We start from the raw sequence: 17915 nt of genomic DNA on the forward strand, positions 1-17915 counted from the left end.
GCCAGGCCAGGGTAGAAAGAGGTTTACTGGATTAACCCCAAAGAGGAGGCTCATTTACAGCAGCGCACACACACACACACACACACAAACATAAATACACATGAATTTGGCGGTTTTTATCTATGCAAATAAATTAACAAAAAGAACATGACTAACATGACTAGAACTGAGAAGCCTGGTCATCTCTTCAGGGGAGGGATGAGGACACACCCCTCCAGTTTCCCCGCCCCCTCTTGTAGCTCCTCCTCCTTGGCCCGCCTCCTCCGCCCCAGCTCCCTCAGTAGACACGCCTCCTCCTCCTGCAGCCGGTGGAGCAGGGCCTCGCCGGGAAGCCCTGCCCGCCCAGAGGCCACTGTTCCTGGGCTGGGTCTCTGGAGGCTGGGTCTGTGGAGGCTGGGCCTGTAACCATGGGAGGCTGGAGTATGGGCCTCCTGCAGAACCTGCAGCCTCAGAGCTACTCTCCTCCTCACCTCCTCCTCGTCCTCCACCACCACCTTGATGAAGAGTGAGAGAAAGAGAGATGGCTGATACTTGGGTAATAACAGCTGTGTGTGAAGTAGAAGCTATGCATAAAGGGTTGGAGCAGAGGACCATAACTAACCCTAACTAACCATAACTAACCATAGCTAAACCTAATCAACTATAAATAACCCTAACTAACCATAATTAAACCTAACCAACCATACCTAACCCTAACCACACCATACCTAACCATTTAAATGTTTACATTTATGGCATTTAGCAGACACCTTTATCCAAAGCGACGTAAACAAATGTATTTGTTCTAAGTAAGTGAATCATCTATCCATCAGTCATCATAAGATAAAGTAATCAATGCTCAGACCAGGGTTAGGGGTTAGGGCCATCGGCAGTTTTCTTTTATTAACAGGAGAGAAATTTGTACAGGGGGGTAGTGGGGGTGAAGATATCTTTAGGGTTAGGGTTAGTACAGGGCGGTAGTAGGAGGGACCATTAAGATGTAGCCTGAAGAGATGGGTCTTCAATCTACGGCGGAAGATTGGTAGTGACAGCAGTGGGAAGCTCGTTCCACCAGCGGGGCGCCAGGACAGTGAAAAGCCGTGACCGAGTAGTGCGACTGCTGCATCTATGGTAAATTTCTGGAGAAAATAAAGATTCCTAATTCCACAAAGGCAAGGTAGAGAGACAATTAAGACCAGGATGGCCAGTGATTGATTTGTGAATGGAGAGTAATGGAGATGTTTATACAGGTTGCAGGAGGGAGCAAAGGTTAGAGAAAACAGATGACCAAGGCATGGGAAAGCAGGATATGGTCAACAGAAAAGAGAAGCAGATATAAATTTAACCAGTTGTGAACAATCCTAATGGACAGGACAAATAAGCTGAGAGCAGAAGATGGAACCAAGATACACTTTTTCTGTGAGAAAACAGGATAAGGGAGAGAGGAAAACCCTCATAAACAAGCACTGGTAGGTGCAGATGAGGCCAACCGTGCCAGGCCCTAGAATAACAGTGATAAATCTAATGAGCTCATCACCAATATGTAGTAACACGAGAACTGTCTTTACAAATAGGAGGGGAAACCAGGCCGTGACGAGATGTAGGAATTGAATGTTATTGGTGGATGTATCTGGGAAGTATGAATGATTTGCATAGGAGGGAGGTAACCTATTTGAAACTATAAAGCGGTTGACTGAAAGAACAACGTGGTCACCTTTGCAAATGTGAACGACTTTTATTACTTGTGAACAAAAGTCTCTGGATAAATCATCAGCTCTAGTCTCTGGCATTTTATTTCAAAGTATTTTTTTACTTGAAATTCCACCACATATCCACGTAGAGGTGGCGGTGCCAGGCGGGCAGCCGAGGTGGAAGAGAGGAGTGATTTGGCCGGGGGGGTTTGGGGGCTGACCATTGCTTGCAAGTAGGGAGGGGCTGTTCCCCTTGGTCCCGGTAAGCGAGCACCAGGGTCTTGAATCTGATGTGACCTGCTACCGGGAGCCAGTGGAGGGTGTGGAGGAGGGGCGTGACATGGGAGAATTTGGGGAGACTGAACACCAGATGGGCGGCATCCTTCTGGATGAGCTGCAGAGGCCTGATGGTGGAGGCGGGGAGACCGGCCAAGAGTGCGTTGCAGTAGTCAAGGCGAGAGATCACAAGTGTTTGGACCAAAAGTTGTGCTGCTGCTCTGGTGAGGAATGGACGTATCCTTCTGATGTTGGGGAGGAAGAATCTGCAGGACAGTGAATGCAGACTGTAGCTCAGAGAGAGCCTGGTCAGTCGTGGGGGCAATAACATATCCAACAGTGTCATCAGCATATAGATGCAGATTACAATTATTTACAGATAATCCAATATTGATGTAAATAGTCAAAAGAACCGGAGCAAGAATACATCCTTGTGGAACACCCTTTGTTATGTCCAGAAAACCTGATTTAACACCATCAGTTAAGACACACTGATACCTGGGTTGTGTGTGTGTGTGTGTTACCTGGGTTGTGTGTGTGTGTGTGTGTGTGTGTTACCTGGGGTGTGTGTGTGCATGTGTGTGTGTGTGTTACCTGGGTTGTGTATGTGTGTTACCTGGGTTGTGTGTGTGTGTGTGTGTGTGTGTGTGTGTTACCTGGTGTGTGTGTGTGCATGTGTGTGTGTGTGTGTGTGTTACCTGGTGTGTGTGTGTGCATGTGTGTGTGTTACCTGGTGTGTGTGTGTGTGTGTGTGTGTGTGTGTGTGTGTGTGTGTTACCTGGGGTGTGTGTGTGTGTCCTGCAGGCTGCAGCTGCATGTTGTCGAGCAGCTCCAGACCCCTCCTGCTCTTGTTGCCGTGGGGACAGCTCAGACCGACAGTCTGTTGACTTGGTGACACATCAACAAGATCCTCCTCATTCAGGTCTGTGATCTGCTCCACGACGCTGTCCTACAGCCAGACAGAACGTCAGGAGAACGTCAGGAGCGTGTCAGGAGAATGCCAGGAGAACATCAGGAGAACGTCAGGAGAACGTCAGGAGAGCGTCAGGAGAACGTCAGGAGAACGTCAGGAGAACGTCAGGAGAACGTCAGGAGAGCGTCAGAAGAGAGTCAGGACAGCGTCAGGAGAAGCATGAGTGAGATGTTCAGTCAGCTGGAGGAGGGGGAGCAGGATGTTGAATCGTGGATCTCACCAGTTTGGTTTTTAAATTATATTTAAATTTACGTAATATTCATGAACCTTTGTTGGCTCCCCGCCAAAGTGGCTGGTCACATTTGCTGTGGTTGTGTTGGGGGTTATGGTTGTGCTGTGGTTGTGTTGGGGTTATGGTTGTGTTGGGGTTATGGTTGTGTTGGGGTTATGATTGTGCTGTGGTTGTGTTGGGGTTATGGTTGTGCTGTGGTTGTGTTGGGGTTATGGTTGTGCTGTGGTTGTGTTGTGGTAATGGTTGTGTTGGGGTTATGGTTGTGCTGTGGTTGTGTTGGGGCTATGGTTGTGCTGTGGTTGTGTTGGGGTTAGAGACTCACCATCCAGCACCAGAAGAGCGGCTCCAGACGTTTCCAGAGCAGGTAGACCTCCATCAGCTCACACAGCGCCTGCAGACCCTCACACTCCTGCAACGCACACACACACACACACACACACACACACACACACACACACACACACACACACACTTTAACACCACACACTCCCCAATACATGCTCCTTTGGCAATAATGTTGTGTGAGGGTTAGTGTTGGGTGTGGTTGAGTTAGGGTTAGTGTTTGGTGTGGTTGAGTTAGGGTTAGGGTCACCTTTCTGAGAGCGGTGGAATCCATGTTGTGCTGGTGGTGGGAGGGGCTAGATGAGGGGAAGGAGCTAGAGGACAGGACCTGTGGACAGAGAGGTATGACATCACTCTGACAGCGTAGTGGGGCGTGTTCAGGTAGGAATGTAACCTATAACCCTGGTCACATGACTCCCTGAACATTGTGACAGGCTGAGTGACAGGCTGATGGACCTACCAGGTGAAGGAGTCTGGCTCTCTCTTCCTGACTGGACATCAAGCTCCGCCTCTGGATCCTCAGCCTTCCCAATCTCCACTGGAGTCTTCTGAGGAGCCCCGCCCATGCCGGCCCCGCCCCCAGCCCTCCTCGGCCAGTCAGAGGGCAGCCTTCATCTCTCAGAGAGGCCTGGGTCATGGGGGAGGGGAGGAGAGAGAGAGACACAGAGAGATATTAGGGTTAGACCAACTCAACATGTTTAGATAAAAGGGCACATGAGTAAACCTCCCTCAACATTAACACATTTTCTAGCACTGCATATTTCTGTGTCAATAACCGTGGTTTTCCCTGCTGTATAACTGACGGTTTGAGGGCAGCAAGGTAATCACTGAGCACTGCCATAGCATGGCTTCAACAAGAATGGGGCAAAAAAGAGAAAAATGGACTGTGAATGATGAGTTTTCAACAATCAGAATCAGAATCAGAATTCTTTTATTTGGTTAAGTATATTTACACATACAGGAAATTTACTTGGTGAGGTTGATGCATGGACATAAAAAACAAATAGCAAATATTGACTAGAAATTTACAAAATAGCAAAGTATTAACAAAATAGCAATAACAAATTTACAAATTTACAAAAAAGAGAAGCAGAACAATACATCTTGTAGGCAAGAGGCTACAAGAGGTTGTGAAATGGTTGTGGGGCATGTACACTATAAATTAGAATAATTTAAAATAATTATAAATTACACTGTCAGTGCATTGTGAGTGTGACAGGGTGGGGGGGGGGTGGAAGTCCCAGAGTCAGTGAGAGACAGGGAGCTTGGTTGTTAGCCCACTGCCATGGGGAAGAAACTGTTCAGGTGGCGCGATGTGTTAGTCTTGATTGACCGGAACCTTGCTGGATGGAAGTCTCTGGAAGAGGTGGTGACCAGGATGGGAAGGATCAGCGATGATCTTTCCTGCTCTCTTACTGGTCCTGGAGTGGAACAGGTCCAGGAGAGATGGCAGGTTGCAGCCGATGACCTTCTCGGCTGACCGAATGATCCGCTGCAATCTGCCTTTGTCATTGGCAGTGGAGGCAGTGAACCAGACAGTGATTGATGAGCTGAGGATGGACTCAATGATGGCCGTGTAGAACTCAACCATCACTTTCTGTGGCATGTTGAATTTCTTCAGCTGCCGCAGGAAGAACATCCTCTGCTGGGCCTTCTTGATGGTGGAGGTGATGTTCTCCGCCCACCTGAGGTCCTTTGAAATTATTGTCCCCAGGAATCTGAATGACTCCACAATGTTAATTGGGGAGTCACACATGATGAGGGGGGTGGTTGGGGCTGGGCTTCTCCTGAAGTCTACTACCATCTCTACAGTTTTTAGGGCGTTCAGCTCCAAGTAGTTCTGACTGCACCAGGAAGTCAGGCTGTCAACTTCCTCCCTGTAGGCGGCCTCATCACCGTTGGAGATTAATCCAATGAGGGTAGTGTCATCCACAAACTTCAGGAGTTTAAAGGGTAGCTAGAGGTGCAGCTGTTGGTGTAGAGGGATAAGAGTAGAGGAGAGAGCACACAGCCTTGTGGGGCTCCGGTGCTGATGGTCCGGGGGTCAGAGACAAGCTTGCCCAGCCGTACCTGCTGCTTCCTGTCTGTCAGAAAGTCAGTGATCCACCTGTAGGTGGGCTCAGGCACGCTCAGCTGGGATAGCTTGTCCTGGAGGAGAGAGGGCGATAGTGTTAAATGCCGAGCTGAAGTCCACAAACAGGATCCTGGCGTAAGTGCCGGGGGAGTCTAGGTGCTGGAGGATGAAGTGAAGTCCCATGTTGACTGCGTCATCTACAGACCTGTTGGCTCTATAGGCAAACTGCAGTGGGTCAAGGAGGGGGTTGGTGATGGCCTTGAGTGGGTGACCACGAGGCACTCAAAGGTCTTCATTACCACAGAGGTCAGGGCGACTGGTCTGTAGTCATTAAGGCCTGTGATCCTCTGCTTTTTGGGAACTGGGATGATGGTGGATGTTATGAAGCAGGCAGGTACCATGCATTCAGCCAGTGAAGTGTTAAAGATGTCCGTAAACACTGGAGACAGCTGGTCTGCACAATGTTTCAGTGTGGAGGGGGAGACAGCATCTGGTTAGGGTTAGGGAACCTGTCCTTCACCACTGTCAACAATTGTTGTTTCCAGGTGGTGTCCTCTCTCTCTGTCTGGAGAGACAGTTATTAAGGCCTGCAGACAAAATCACTTTCTCTGTGGCTGGGTTAGGTACCAGCTTCTCTAACACTCCCCTCAGATGGTAGAATCTGCATTTATTTTGTGACGATCGCAGAGCGACAGCCTCCTGACACGAAGACTCCAGACACAAAGACATAGGAGTCTATCTGTGGAGTCCATCGAGGAAGGCCTGAGAGGAAGGCCATACTACTAAGTATTTCTATTCTATCTTGATAATTTCTTTACTACCCTGAGTGTATTGTGTATACTTTTCCCACTAACCCTCTCCACCGGCAAAAAATCACAATGTGCTTTCTCCCCATTCCTGTTATTTCCTCCATTAGGAGGACACATCGACACTACACCTCCACTCGCAACCCTTCCAATCTAATCTACCCACCATGCTCAACTGACCATGACCTCACTGTCACGGGAGGACTTTGGAACTGCCAATCAGTGGTCCGGAAAGCAGAGGCTATCTCAGCCTATGCCTGCTTCATGTCTCTCCACTTCCTTGCTCTCACAGAGACATGGATTACACCGGATAACACAGCTACCCCGGCAGCCCTCTCTGATGCCTACTCCTTTTCTCATTCCCCTATACTCTCTGGTCGAGGAGGAGGAACAGGACTCCTCATTTCGTGGTCACATAATGTCCTTCCCCTGTCACACGTGTCCATATCCTCCTTTGAATTCCATGCTGTTTCTATCACCTCCCCTGTCAAACTTCACATTGTTGTTGTCTATCGTCCTCCAGGTCAGCTTGGCCACTTCTTAGATGAGATGGATGTCCTTCTCAGCTTCTTCCCTGAGAACGGCACACCGCTCACACTACTGGGAGACTTCAACATCCAGTCGGAGAACCTTCACTCGTCTGCAGCGCTTGACCTTCTATCCTCCTTCGGCCTTACCCTGTCGCACTCTCCTCCCACTCATAAGGCGGGCAATCAGCTTGACCTTGTCTTCACAAGATCCTCCAATACCTCAAACCTCACTGTTACCCCTCTTCCGGTTTCAGACCATCATTTCGTATCCTTCTCCCTCCCTCCCTCTCAAATGCTCACCCTCCCAACCAGTCTCTACCCACACTGTGTCCTCTCATCGCGGCCTGCGCACCCTCTCACTCACCACTCTCTCTTCCTCTGTCTTATCCGCCCTACCCTCTGTTGAATCCTTCTCTATTCTATCCACTGACGCAGCTTCCTCCACCCTCCTCTCTTTCCTCGTCCTTCGACTCTCTCTGTCCACTGACCTCAAGGCCAGCACGATCCTCTCCACACGCTCCCTGGCTGTCTGAAGCCCTGCAAGCTTGTAGAATAGGGCTCCGGGCAGCTGAGAGGAAATGGAGAAAATCTGGCCTTCCTGATGATCTAGACCCTTATCTCTCTCTCTTCCTCAACTACACCTCATCTGCATCAGCTGCTAAAGCTTCTTACTACCATTCCAAAATTCAACCCTCTGTCTCTGACCCAAGGAAACTTTTCTCCACATTTTCCTCACTCCTCAACCCTCCTCCTCCCCTCTGTCTGCTGATGATTTTGAAAAAAAGGTTGATGACATTAGCAGCTCCTTCCCTCTACCTCTCACCAACAATACTACCTCTCCTCCCAAACCCACTGTGCAACACCCAGTCTCTGGTTTATTAGATTTCTCCCCCCTCTCCCCTGAGGATGTTCTAAAGCTGGTCACATCCAAGCGGGCAACCACCTGCCCCCTCGATCCTATCCCCTCCCCCTTTCTCCAATCCACCTCCTTCCGTACCTTACCACCTTAATCAATTCCTCTCTATCCACAGGATCTGTCCCAGCTGCCTTCAAGATAGCTAGAGTCAAGCCTCTTCTCAAGAAACCAACTCTTGACCTGTCTGCTGTCCATAACTACAGACCGGTATCCCTTCTCTCCTTCTTATCTAAAACCCTTGAACGTGCTGTCTCTAACCAACTGTCTAACTACCTCCTTCAAAACAACTTCCTTGACCCTCACCAATCCAGCTTTAAAGCTGGGCACTCTACTGAAACTGCTCTCCTCGCTGTCAGAGGTTCTCCACTCCGCTCAAGCTTCCTTCCTCTCCTCTTTTCTCATTATTCTGGACCTGTCTGCTGCAATTGACACAGTAAACCACCCAATCCTTCTCTCCACCCTCTCAGAAGTGGGCATCTCTGGCTCTGCACTCTCCTGGTTTGCATCCTACCTGGCCGGTCGCTCCTACCGGGTGACCCCTCACCACTGGTGTCCCCCAGGGCTCTGTCCTTGGGCCTTTACTGTTCTCTCTCTATACCAAATCTCTCGGCTCTGTCATTTCGTCACATGGTTTCTCCTACCACACCTATGCAGATAACACTCAACTTTTTCTCTCTTTCCCCCCTTCTGAACCCCCCCCCCCCAACCCTTCAGCCCCCCCCCCCGCCCCCCTAAAAACAATGCGGACTCTGGACAATCTACTGATCTATTGCACTATTATTACTACCAGTATTTGGCTGCTATTTACTGTCTTTACTGACTGTTCTTTTTGCACTGTTTAAATTATTTTTATTGTCTATCATCCTAGCATTAGTAAATGTCTTATCTGTTGTGCAATTGAATGTTTTACCTTTAGTATGTCTTGTCTTATCTGTTGTGCCTGTGCACTTTACCTGTCTCACCGTGGGAGAGTGAGAAACGTTCTCTCGATTCCTTTGTATGTCTTGACATGTGAAGAATTGACATTAAAGCCACTTTGACTTTGACTTGACTTTTGACTTCTGACTCACAGGTGGCAACACATGTCTCGGCATGTCTTGCAGACATTTCTGCTTGGATGTCAGCCCACCACCTAAAGCTCAACCTTGACAAGACTGAGCTGCTCTTCCTCCCAGGAAAAGCCTGCCCTCTCCAAGACTTCTCCCATACAGCCAAGAACCTTGGGGTGATCCTTGACAACCACTTATCCTGTGTGGCGTACATCACAGCGACAGCACGCTCCTGTAGTTTCTTCCTCTACAACATCAGAAGGATACGTCCATTCCTCACCAGAGAAGCAGCACAACTTTTGGTCCAAACACTCTTGCCTTGACTACTGCAATGCACTCTTCGCCGGACTCCCCGCCTCCTCCATCAGGCCTCTACAGCTCATCCAGAACGCTGCCGCTCGTCTCTCCCATGTCAGACCAAATTCTCCCATGTCACGCCCCTCCTCCGCACCCACCACTGGCTCCCGGTAGCAGCTCGCATCAAATTCAAGACCCTGGTGCTTGCCTAACGGGCGGCAAAGGGAACAGCCCCCCCCTACTTGCAAGCAATAGTTAGCCCCCAAACCCCTGCAAGATCACTCTGCTCGTCCACCTCGGCTGCCCGCCTGGCACCGCCGCCTCTACGTGGATGCAGTGGCCTCTTCAAGCTACATCTTAACAGTCCCTCCTAAAGACCGCTTCACCCTCACTACCCCCCCCCGTACTAACCCTAACCCCGAGACCTCTTCTCCCCTGTACAAGTTCTTTCCTGCTAATAAAATATATTTAAAAAAAAAAAATAATCCTACTGGCATTACGACTGCCAATGGCCCCTGGTGTGAGCATTGATTACTTTGTCTTATGATGACTGTTGGATAAAGGCGCTTTGGATAAAGGCGTCTACTAAATGCCATAAAAGTACATGTAAAATGTAGCCCCAGGGAAACTGACTAACCCTAACCCTGAACACGGGCGTCAGTGAAACTAGGGATTCATGACAGGTTTGAGTCTCCTAATATTAAAATGGGTTTGATTATGTTAATCACACTAGTCATGTATCTTTCTTTCTGTATTGGGGTGTTTGTGGGGTTCCCTTCGTGGGGCTAGGGGTTCCAGGTGTGTGGTAGTAGCAGGTCCAATCGTAGGCTGTATTTCAAAAATATTGGGGGAGGGTTAGGAGGGGAGGGTTAGGGTTAGGAGGGGAGGGTTAGGGTTAGGAAGGGAGGGTTAGGGTTAGGAGGGGAGGGTTAGGAAGGGAGGGTTAGGGTTAGGAGGGGAGGGTTAGGGTTAGGAGGGGAGGGTTAGGGCTAGGAGGGGAGGGGAACTCTTTGGAGGAGAGCTTTTGAAGGGAGGTAGAGACTGCTCGCATAATAAATAACAACTTTGAAATAACAGGAATTTCTTCCAATGGAATCATTGAAGGGGGCAAGGAGGGGGCGGGACCACCCTGGAGGGGGACCACCCAGGACTGCCCTGGAAGGGGACCACCCTGGAGGGGGACCACCCTGGACCATCATGGTGGGGGACCACCCAGGACTACTCTGGAGGGGGACCACTCTGGACCACCCTGGAGGGGGACCACCCAGGACCACCCTGGAGGGGGACCACCCAGGACCACCCTGGCGGGGGACCACCCTGGAGGGGGACCACCCTGGAGGGGGACCACCCAGGACCACCCTGGAGGGGGACCACTCTGGACCCAACCGGTATCTTAATGAGCTGCGACTGGCAAGTGGAAAAGGTTCAGTAATACCAGAGATCATAGACACCAGAGATAGGCCACTCCCTTCATCTACTATTGGTTTATACACTAGAGATAGGCCACTCCCTTCGTCTACTATTGGTTTATACACTAGAGATAGAGACTGACCGTGAGCGTGGGTAAAGACTGACCGTGAGTGTGGGTAGAGACTGACTGTGAGTGTGGGTAGAGACTGACCGTGAGTGTGGGTAGAGACTGACCGTGAGAGTGGGTAGAGACTGACCGTGAGTGTGGGTAGAGACTGACCGTGAGCGTGGGTAGAGACTGACCGTGAGTGTGGGTAGAGACTGACCGTGAGCGTGGGTAGAGACTGACCGTGAGTGTGGGTAGAGACAGCAGGTCCAGCTCCATGGTTCTGTCTGTCAGCAGGAGATCCAGCAGACGGCCAGAGGACAGCAGCCAACCGAAGGCCAGGAGCAGCTCCCTGCTCCCCACGCCGCCCTCGGCCACCACACACACCCAGCTGGCTCCATAACCACACTGCCACAACGCTGACCGCACCAGCCTGGACCCTGCACACACACACACACACACGCACGCACGCACGCGCACACACACGTCTTAGACAGATGAACACACACTACTTTATACACAGCCTCCATACTGACACACTACTATAGATACACATACACACATCCAATAGAGACACACACTACTACACTACCCCACACCCACACACACTCTCTATAGAGATAGACACTACTACCCCCCCCTCCCTCCTCCCCCCCTGACTGACCAACATGTTGGTGTGATGATGATGAAGAACATTCACATTCCACTCTCAGAGCTTTGGAGAAGAGACTATGAAGGAACCTCCAGAAGTCCTCCACCTGCAGAACAGACAGACAGAAGATTCACTTATAACCGTCTGCAGAGGTTATAATAATAATAAAAATAATAATGCATTGATTTTGTATAGCACTTTTCTCAGTACTCAAAGACGCTATATTCCATGGTGAGAACATGAATAAATAGATCAATAAAAAGTAAAACAAAAGCAAAGTCCGTAAAAACAACAACAAAAATAGTTAAATAGTTCAAGATTAAAAGCAACGAGGTTTCCTGCCAGGCCGTTGGTTAGTTAGCCTGGTTAGCCTACTGACCACCCGTCCTCCGGTGTTGAACTAGTTAGCCTGGTTAGCCTACCGACCACCTGTCCTCCGGTGTTGAACTAGTTAGCCTGGTTAGCCTACCGACCACCCGTCCTCCGGTGTTGAACTAGTTAGCCTGGTTAGCCTACCGACCACCCGTCCTCCGGTGTTGAACTAGTTAGCCTGGTTAGCCTACCGACCACCCGTCCTCCGGTGTTGAACTAGTTAGCCTGGTTAGCCTACCGACCACCCGTCCTCCGGTGTTGAACTAGTTAGCCTGGTTAGCCTACCGACCACCTGTCCTCCGGTGTTGAACTAGTTAGCCTGGTTAGCCTACCGACCACCCGTCCTCCGGTGTTGAACTAGTTAGCCTGGTTAGCCTACTGACCACCCGTCCTCCGGTGTTGAACTAGTTAGCCTGGTTAGCCTACCGACCACCCGTCCTCCGGTGTTGAACTAGTTAGCCTGGTTAGCCTACTGACCACCCGTCCTCCGGTGTTGAACTAGTTAGCCTGGTTAGCCTACTGACCACCTGTCCTCCGGTGTTGAACTTCGCCCGTCGGAAGGTTTCCGCCGCTGGGACGAACGTGACGTGCAGGTCGGACAGCAGCCCGAGGAGAGTCTCCACCACGCGCCTCATCTCTCCTCCTCCTCCTCTAACCCTCCTCCTCCTCCTCTAACCCTAACCCTCCTCCTCCTCCTCCTCTAACCCCCCTCCTCCTCTAACTCTAACTCTAACCCCAACCCCCCTCCTCCTCCTCCTCCTCCTCCTCCTCTAACTCTCCTCTCCTCTCTCCACCACGCGCCTCATCATGACGTTGCTGAAACAATGTCCGGGTACGGTTGCCATGGAACCATTTTCGGTTAGTGTGTGTGTGTGTGTGTGTGTGTGTGTGTTCCTTCCAGGTGTCCTGCAAATCACACTAGTTTGATATACACTTTGCACACGTGCAGAAAGCAGTCAGGAATGATAGCGACCATAAAGAATGTGCTTTTTAACTCCCGTCACTAACTGTAACTAACCCACCTAACCCTAACCCTAACCCTAACTCTCTAACCCTAACCCTAACCCTAACAACCTCAACTAACCCTAACAACCTCAACTAACCATAACAACCTCAACTAACCCTAACCCTAACTAATCCTAACAACCTCAACTAACCCTAACCACCTCAACTAACCTTAACTAACCCTAACAACCTCAACTAACCCTAACCCAAACTAATCCTAACAACCTCAACTAACCCTAACAACCTCAACTAATCCTAACCCTAACAACCTCAACTAACCCTAACCCTAACAACCTCAACTAACCTTAACTAACCTCAACTAACCCTAACCCTAATAACCTCAACTAACCCTAACAACCTCAACTAACCCCAACTAACCCTAACAACCTCAACTAACCCTAACCTTAACCCTAACAACCTCAACTAACCCTAACAACCTCAACTAATCCTAACCCTAACAACCTCAACTAACCCTAACCCTAACAACCTCAACTAACCCTAACCCTAACAACCTCAACTAACCTTAACTAACCCTAACAAACTCAACTATCCTTAACCCTTAGCGGCCATAAATGTGCTTTTTAACTCCTGTCACTAACTGTAACTAACCCACCTAACCCTAACAACCTCAACTAACCCTAACTAACCCTAAACCAAACTAACCCTAACTAAACTAGCTAAACTGAACTAACTAAACCTCTCATCTGATCTGAAAACATGGAAACAGTCTGGTATCAGCAGAGATGTCTGGTCTAGATGACATCTACTGCTGAACTAAGACATGGTTTGATGATTTTGGTATTTGTGTGCGGGTTAGGGTTGGGGTTAGGGTTAGGGTCAAGGTTAGGGTTGGGGTTCCAGAAAGAAGACAGGACAACAGAGATGACATAGAAACATTTAATGCAACTTTCCCAAATGTCATCCTTAAAAATCATAAACATCTCAGTATATTCATTTCTACAAACATTCATAATAATTTAAAACAGAAGTAAAAATCACTTTACAAAACATGTATGAACAATTAAGATACAAAGCTAAATGTGCTGTTTCTCTTCTTCAATCTTCTGGTAACAGTGTGTGTGTTGTGTTGTGTGTGTGTGTGTGTGTGTGTGTTCCTTCCAGGGGTCCTGCAAATCACACTAGTTTGATATACACTTTGCACACGTGCAGAAAGCAGTCAGGAATGATAGCGACCATAAAGAATGTGCTTTTAACGCCCGTCACTAACTGTAACTAACCCATCTAACCCTAACCCACCTAACTAACCCTAACCAACCCTAACAACCTCAACTAACCCTAACTAACTCTAACCCTAACAACCTCAACTAACCCTAACCACCTTAACAACCTCAACTAACCCTAACCACCTTAACAATCTCAACTGACCCTAACAACCTCAACTAACCCTAACAATCTCAACTGACCCTAACAACCTCAACTAACCCTAACCCCAACTAACCCTAACCAGCCCTAACAACTTCAACTAACCCTAACCGTAACTAACCCTAACCCAAACAACCCCAACTAAACTAACTCTCTAACCCTAACCAACCCTAACTATAACTAACCCTAACCCGAACTAACCCTAACTGTAACTAACCCTAACCTTAACCCTAACTGTAACTAACCCTAACTAACCCCAACAGACTGTCTGTCTCAGGTTGTTCAACATTAGGAGCAGAAGTGGGCCTGCCGAACACAGAGTCTCAGGTCCAACAGAGAGGTCCACGCTTCTGGAAATGTCTGAGTCGTCTGTCTGTCTGTCTGTCTGTCTGTGTCGTCTATTCTGCTGGTGTAGAAACCATTCAACTAAATAAAACAACATTTAAAGAACTGTGTGTGTGTGTGTAAACTCATTAACAGGACACAGATCATGTGGTTAACTCTCTCCGTCTCCTTCATCATCATCCTGCTTGATCACTGGGTTCCCTGAGGAGACACACACACACACTGTTATACATGATACATCAAGTGTGTGTGTGTGTGAGTGTGTGTGTGTGTGAGTGTGTGATGGTACCGTCTAGTTTCTTCAGCTTGGGGAGTCTCCTGGTGGCCTCGTCAGGCCAGGAGGCGTCAGCTGAGTACTTCTCCTCCAGAGGATTCCCCACGAACACCAGGTCCCCCAGGGAGGGCAGGTCAGCCAGCTTCACAAACTCTGCTGCAACCACAACCACAACCACCGTTAACCACAACCACCGTTAACCACAACCACCGTTAACCCCCCCCCCCACCCCAGTCCTTCACCAGGTTGTTAGACATGTACAGGACCCCCCCCCACACCAGGTTGTTAGACATGTACAGGACCCCCCCTCCTCACCCCAGTCCTTCACCAGGTTGTTAGACATGTACAGGACCCCCCCTCCTCACCCCAGTCCTTCACCAGGTTGTTAGACATGTACAGGACCCCCCCCTCCTCACCCCAGTCCTTCACCAGGTTGTTAGACATGTACAGGACTCTGAGTTTCTTCATCACATGGATTCCCTTCAGCTTCTCTATCAGGTTGTAGGAGATCCACAACTCCTCCAGAGTCTCCCCCACAGCCTCCTGCACACACACACACACACACACACAGTTTATACTAACCTTAATCAGAACCCTAGGACCAAGGGGCATGAAGTCCAGGGTTAGGGTCAGGACCAAGGGGCAGGGTTAGGGTTAGGCAGGGTCAGGGTTTGGCAGGGTCAGGGTTAGGCAGGGTCAGGGTTAGGACTGAGGGTCAGGGTCAGGGTTGGGCTTAGGCAGGGTCAGGACCGAGGGGCAGGGTTAGGGTTAGGCAGGGTCAGGGTTAGGATCGAGGGGCAGAGTTAGGGTTAGGCAGGGTCAGGGTTAGGATCGAGGGGCAGAGTTAGGGTTAGGCAGGGTCAGGATCGAGGGGCAGAGTTAGGGTTAGGGTTAGGCAGGGTCAGGGTTAGGATCGAGGGGCAGGGTTAGGGTTAGGCAGGGTCAAGGGAAGCAGGAACTCACCAGTCCGTTGAGGTTCTTGATGTTGTTCCGTCCCAGTGACAAGATCCTCAGGTTCTCTGTTAGGAAACACAGCACAGAACACTCAACTACCACCTAACCCTGACCTAACCCTGCCCTAACCTAACCCTGCCCTAACCCTCACCTTGACCCTGACCTAACCCTGACCTGATCTAACCCTGACCTGACCTAACCCTAACCTAACCCTCACCGTGACCTAACCATGACCTTGACCCAACCCTAATCCTCACCGTGACCTAACCCTGACCTAACCTAACCTAATCTAACCCTGACCCTAACTTGATCTAACCCTGAGCTGACCTAACCCTAACATCACACACATTCTGTCCTTGATTATGTGATCAGGTCATTATATTTCATATACGGACAGAGAGAGAGAGAGAGAGAGAGAGAGAGAAAGAGAGAGAGAAGCGTTGTGTGTAGAGTGTTCTAGTCACTGAGGCCGTTGAGGTTGGCGATCTTCTCGATGCAGTTGGTCGACAGAGACAACCTCCTGTAAGGGTCAGAGGTCAGGGGTTAGAGGTTACATAGATAGGTACTTTATTGATCCCCGAGGGGAAATTAGGTGTTACAGCAGAGGTTAGAGGTCAGGGGTTAGGGTTAGAGGTCAGGGGTCTGTGACTCACTGGCAGTTGATGAGGGTAGAGAGAGAGGCATCCATCTTCTCTATGGGAGGAATCTGACCATACAGCTTCACTGCCTTGGCCTCCCCCACCTTCTCCCCCGCCTTCTCCTCCTGACAACACACACACACACACACACACACACAATTAACCATGCCCCACCTTCCTGCTCCTGACAGCTGCAACAGTGATGAGGATGAGACTCTCTCTAACCCTAGCCCAAACCCAGCCCTAACCCAACAACTGACTGCTAGCACCACCAAGCAACATGGGTTAGGGCTAACCCTGGTAGAAGGTAAGAACACCTTGTCTATTCTGACTAAACACACATTTCAGGGATGCCCATCTGTCATTCCAATCTTCTGTAGCTAACGCCTAACCCTAACGCCTAACTTTACAACAATGACACGTAGAACAAAACAAGCTGATATTTGAGGGTTTCTCATGTATTTGTCAACATCAAATTCAGGTTATGAGTGTCAGTCGATGTGACAGACAGACAGGTTATGAGTGTCAGTCGATGTGACAGACAGACAGGTTATGAGTGTCAGTAGATCAGACAGACAGACAGACAGACAGACTCCTGATGTCTTACCCATCTCACCAGGGCTTCTTTTATGGTCGTTGCTTTTGCCTGAAACACAAAGACACAAACCGGCGTTAGGAGGTTGATACACCAGCTGCAAGACCCCAGACTAGTTAATTAGTTAGACCTGAGGTTAGTTAGTTAGACCTGAGGCTAGTTAATTAGTTAGACCTGAGGTTAGTTAGTTAGACCTGAGGTTAGTTAGTTAATTAGTTAGACCTGAGGCTAGTTAGTTAGACCTGAGGCTAGTTAATTAGTTAGACCTGAGGTTAGTTAGCTAGTTAGCTAGATGGATCACGTTAGCAGCGGTTGCTAGCTGGCGGGGGTTAGTGTATCGTTGGAGCTCTGTTATCTCCAATCAATACTGAGAAACGTTACATTTGATCGATGGTTATTAACTATTTGGTTAAAGTTGTAAATATTCACTCATTAAAAACAGACGTTAACGTCTCGCACCCACCATGTCGTCGTCTGGTTGCTATGACACCGGGGACTCGGCACGCTACTGCGCCTGCGCGAGCTGTGACAGCGGGATCGGTGACGTCATCGGTGGTTTGATTAAAAAACGAAACAAAATGAAACTGTTAAAATGTCAATTATTAAACATTGTAACAATAAAACGAGATTTAATTATCTCCACATTTAAAAAGAAAAAGAAAACAATCAAGTATGGCTGCAAAAATAAAAATAAATGATAAAAAGAATAAAATGCTTTTCTCGGACACAGTCAGCTTGGACGGGACAGTCACTCCTGCTGTACTGCTACTTTTCACCAGTGGGGGGCGCCAGCAACCTGAATAACCCCGACCACAATAATAATAATAATAATAATAATAATAATAATAATAATTATTATTATTATTATTATTATTATTATTATTATTATTATATAATGTACTACTACTACTAATAATAATAATAAATGCCATTTAGCAGACACTTTTGTCCAGGGGGGAATCAAACCTACAACCTTGGAACAGGGAGTGCCATGCTCTACCAACAGGCCTGAGACG

The 17915-nt window shown here is 48.9% G+C and overlaps 2 protein-coding genes across 7 annotated transcripts in view; both read right to left on the reverse strand.

Annotated features, from left to right (window-relative positions):
* Positions 1–95: 95 nt before the first annotated feature.
* tedc1 (tubulin epsilon and delta complex 1) lies at positions 96–12377 on the reverse strand. Of its 3 annotated transcripts, none has more exons than XM_083684142.1 (8): positions 12233–12377; positions 11346–11439; positions 10925–11121; positions 3954–4121; positions 3744–3821; positions 3474–3560; positions 2725–2895; positions 96–494 (listed from the first exon to the last, which is right to left on the reverse strand). In XM_083684142.1, exons 1-8 carry the CDS (start codon positions 12338–12340, stop codon positions 180–182), a joined length of 1218 nt encoding a protein of 405 aa, XP_083540268.1. In that variant the 5' UTR covers positions 12341–12377; the 3' UTR covers positions 96–179. The 3 variants fall into 3 exon arrangements, with proteins under 3 accessions (XP_083540268.1, XP_083540267.1, XP_083540269.1); XM_083684141.1 differs by having other exon boundaries at positions 12230–12377; XM_083684143.1 differs by having other exon boundaries at positions 357–1118; positions 12230–12377.
* Positions 12378–13593: 1216 nt separating this feature from the next.
* The window catches only part of dnal1 (dynein, axonemal, light chain 1), a 4461-nt gene continuing 139 nt past the window's right edge, over positions 13594–17915 (reverse strand). Inside the window, exons 1-9 of one of the 4 annotated variants that reach the window (XR_014554561.1) lie at positions 17363–17420; positions 16912–16950; positions 16320–16429; positions 16131–16186; positions 15676–15731; positions 15129–15255; positions 14728–14868; positions 14016–14639; positions 13594–13958 (exon numbers count right to left, since the gene is read on the reverse strand). Coding sequence is in view for 3 of the 4 variants with exons in the window: in XM_083683003.1 (XP_083539129.1) it covers positions 14590–14639; positions 14728–14868; positions 15129–15255; positions 15676–15731; positions 16131–16186; positions 16320–16429; positions 16912–16950; positions 17363–17365 (582 nt within the window). In the remaining variant the exon portion in view is untranslated. Of the gene's footprint in view, positions 14640–14727; positions 14869–15128; positions 15256–15675; positions 15732–16130; positions 16187–16319; positions 16430–16911; positions 16951–17358; positions 17423–17915 lie in introns of those variants that run through there. The other 3 variants (XM_083683005.1, XM_083683004.1, XM_083683003.1) reach the window with 3 other exon arrangements.

This window comes from Argentina silus, assembly GCF_951799395.1.
Source record: "Argentina silus genome assembly, chromosome: 13".
In the NCBI taxonomy this organism is placed as follows: domain Eukaryota; kingdom Metazoa; phylum Chordata; class Actinopteri; order Argentiniformes; family Argentinidae; genus Argentina; species Argentina silus.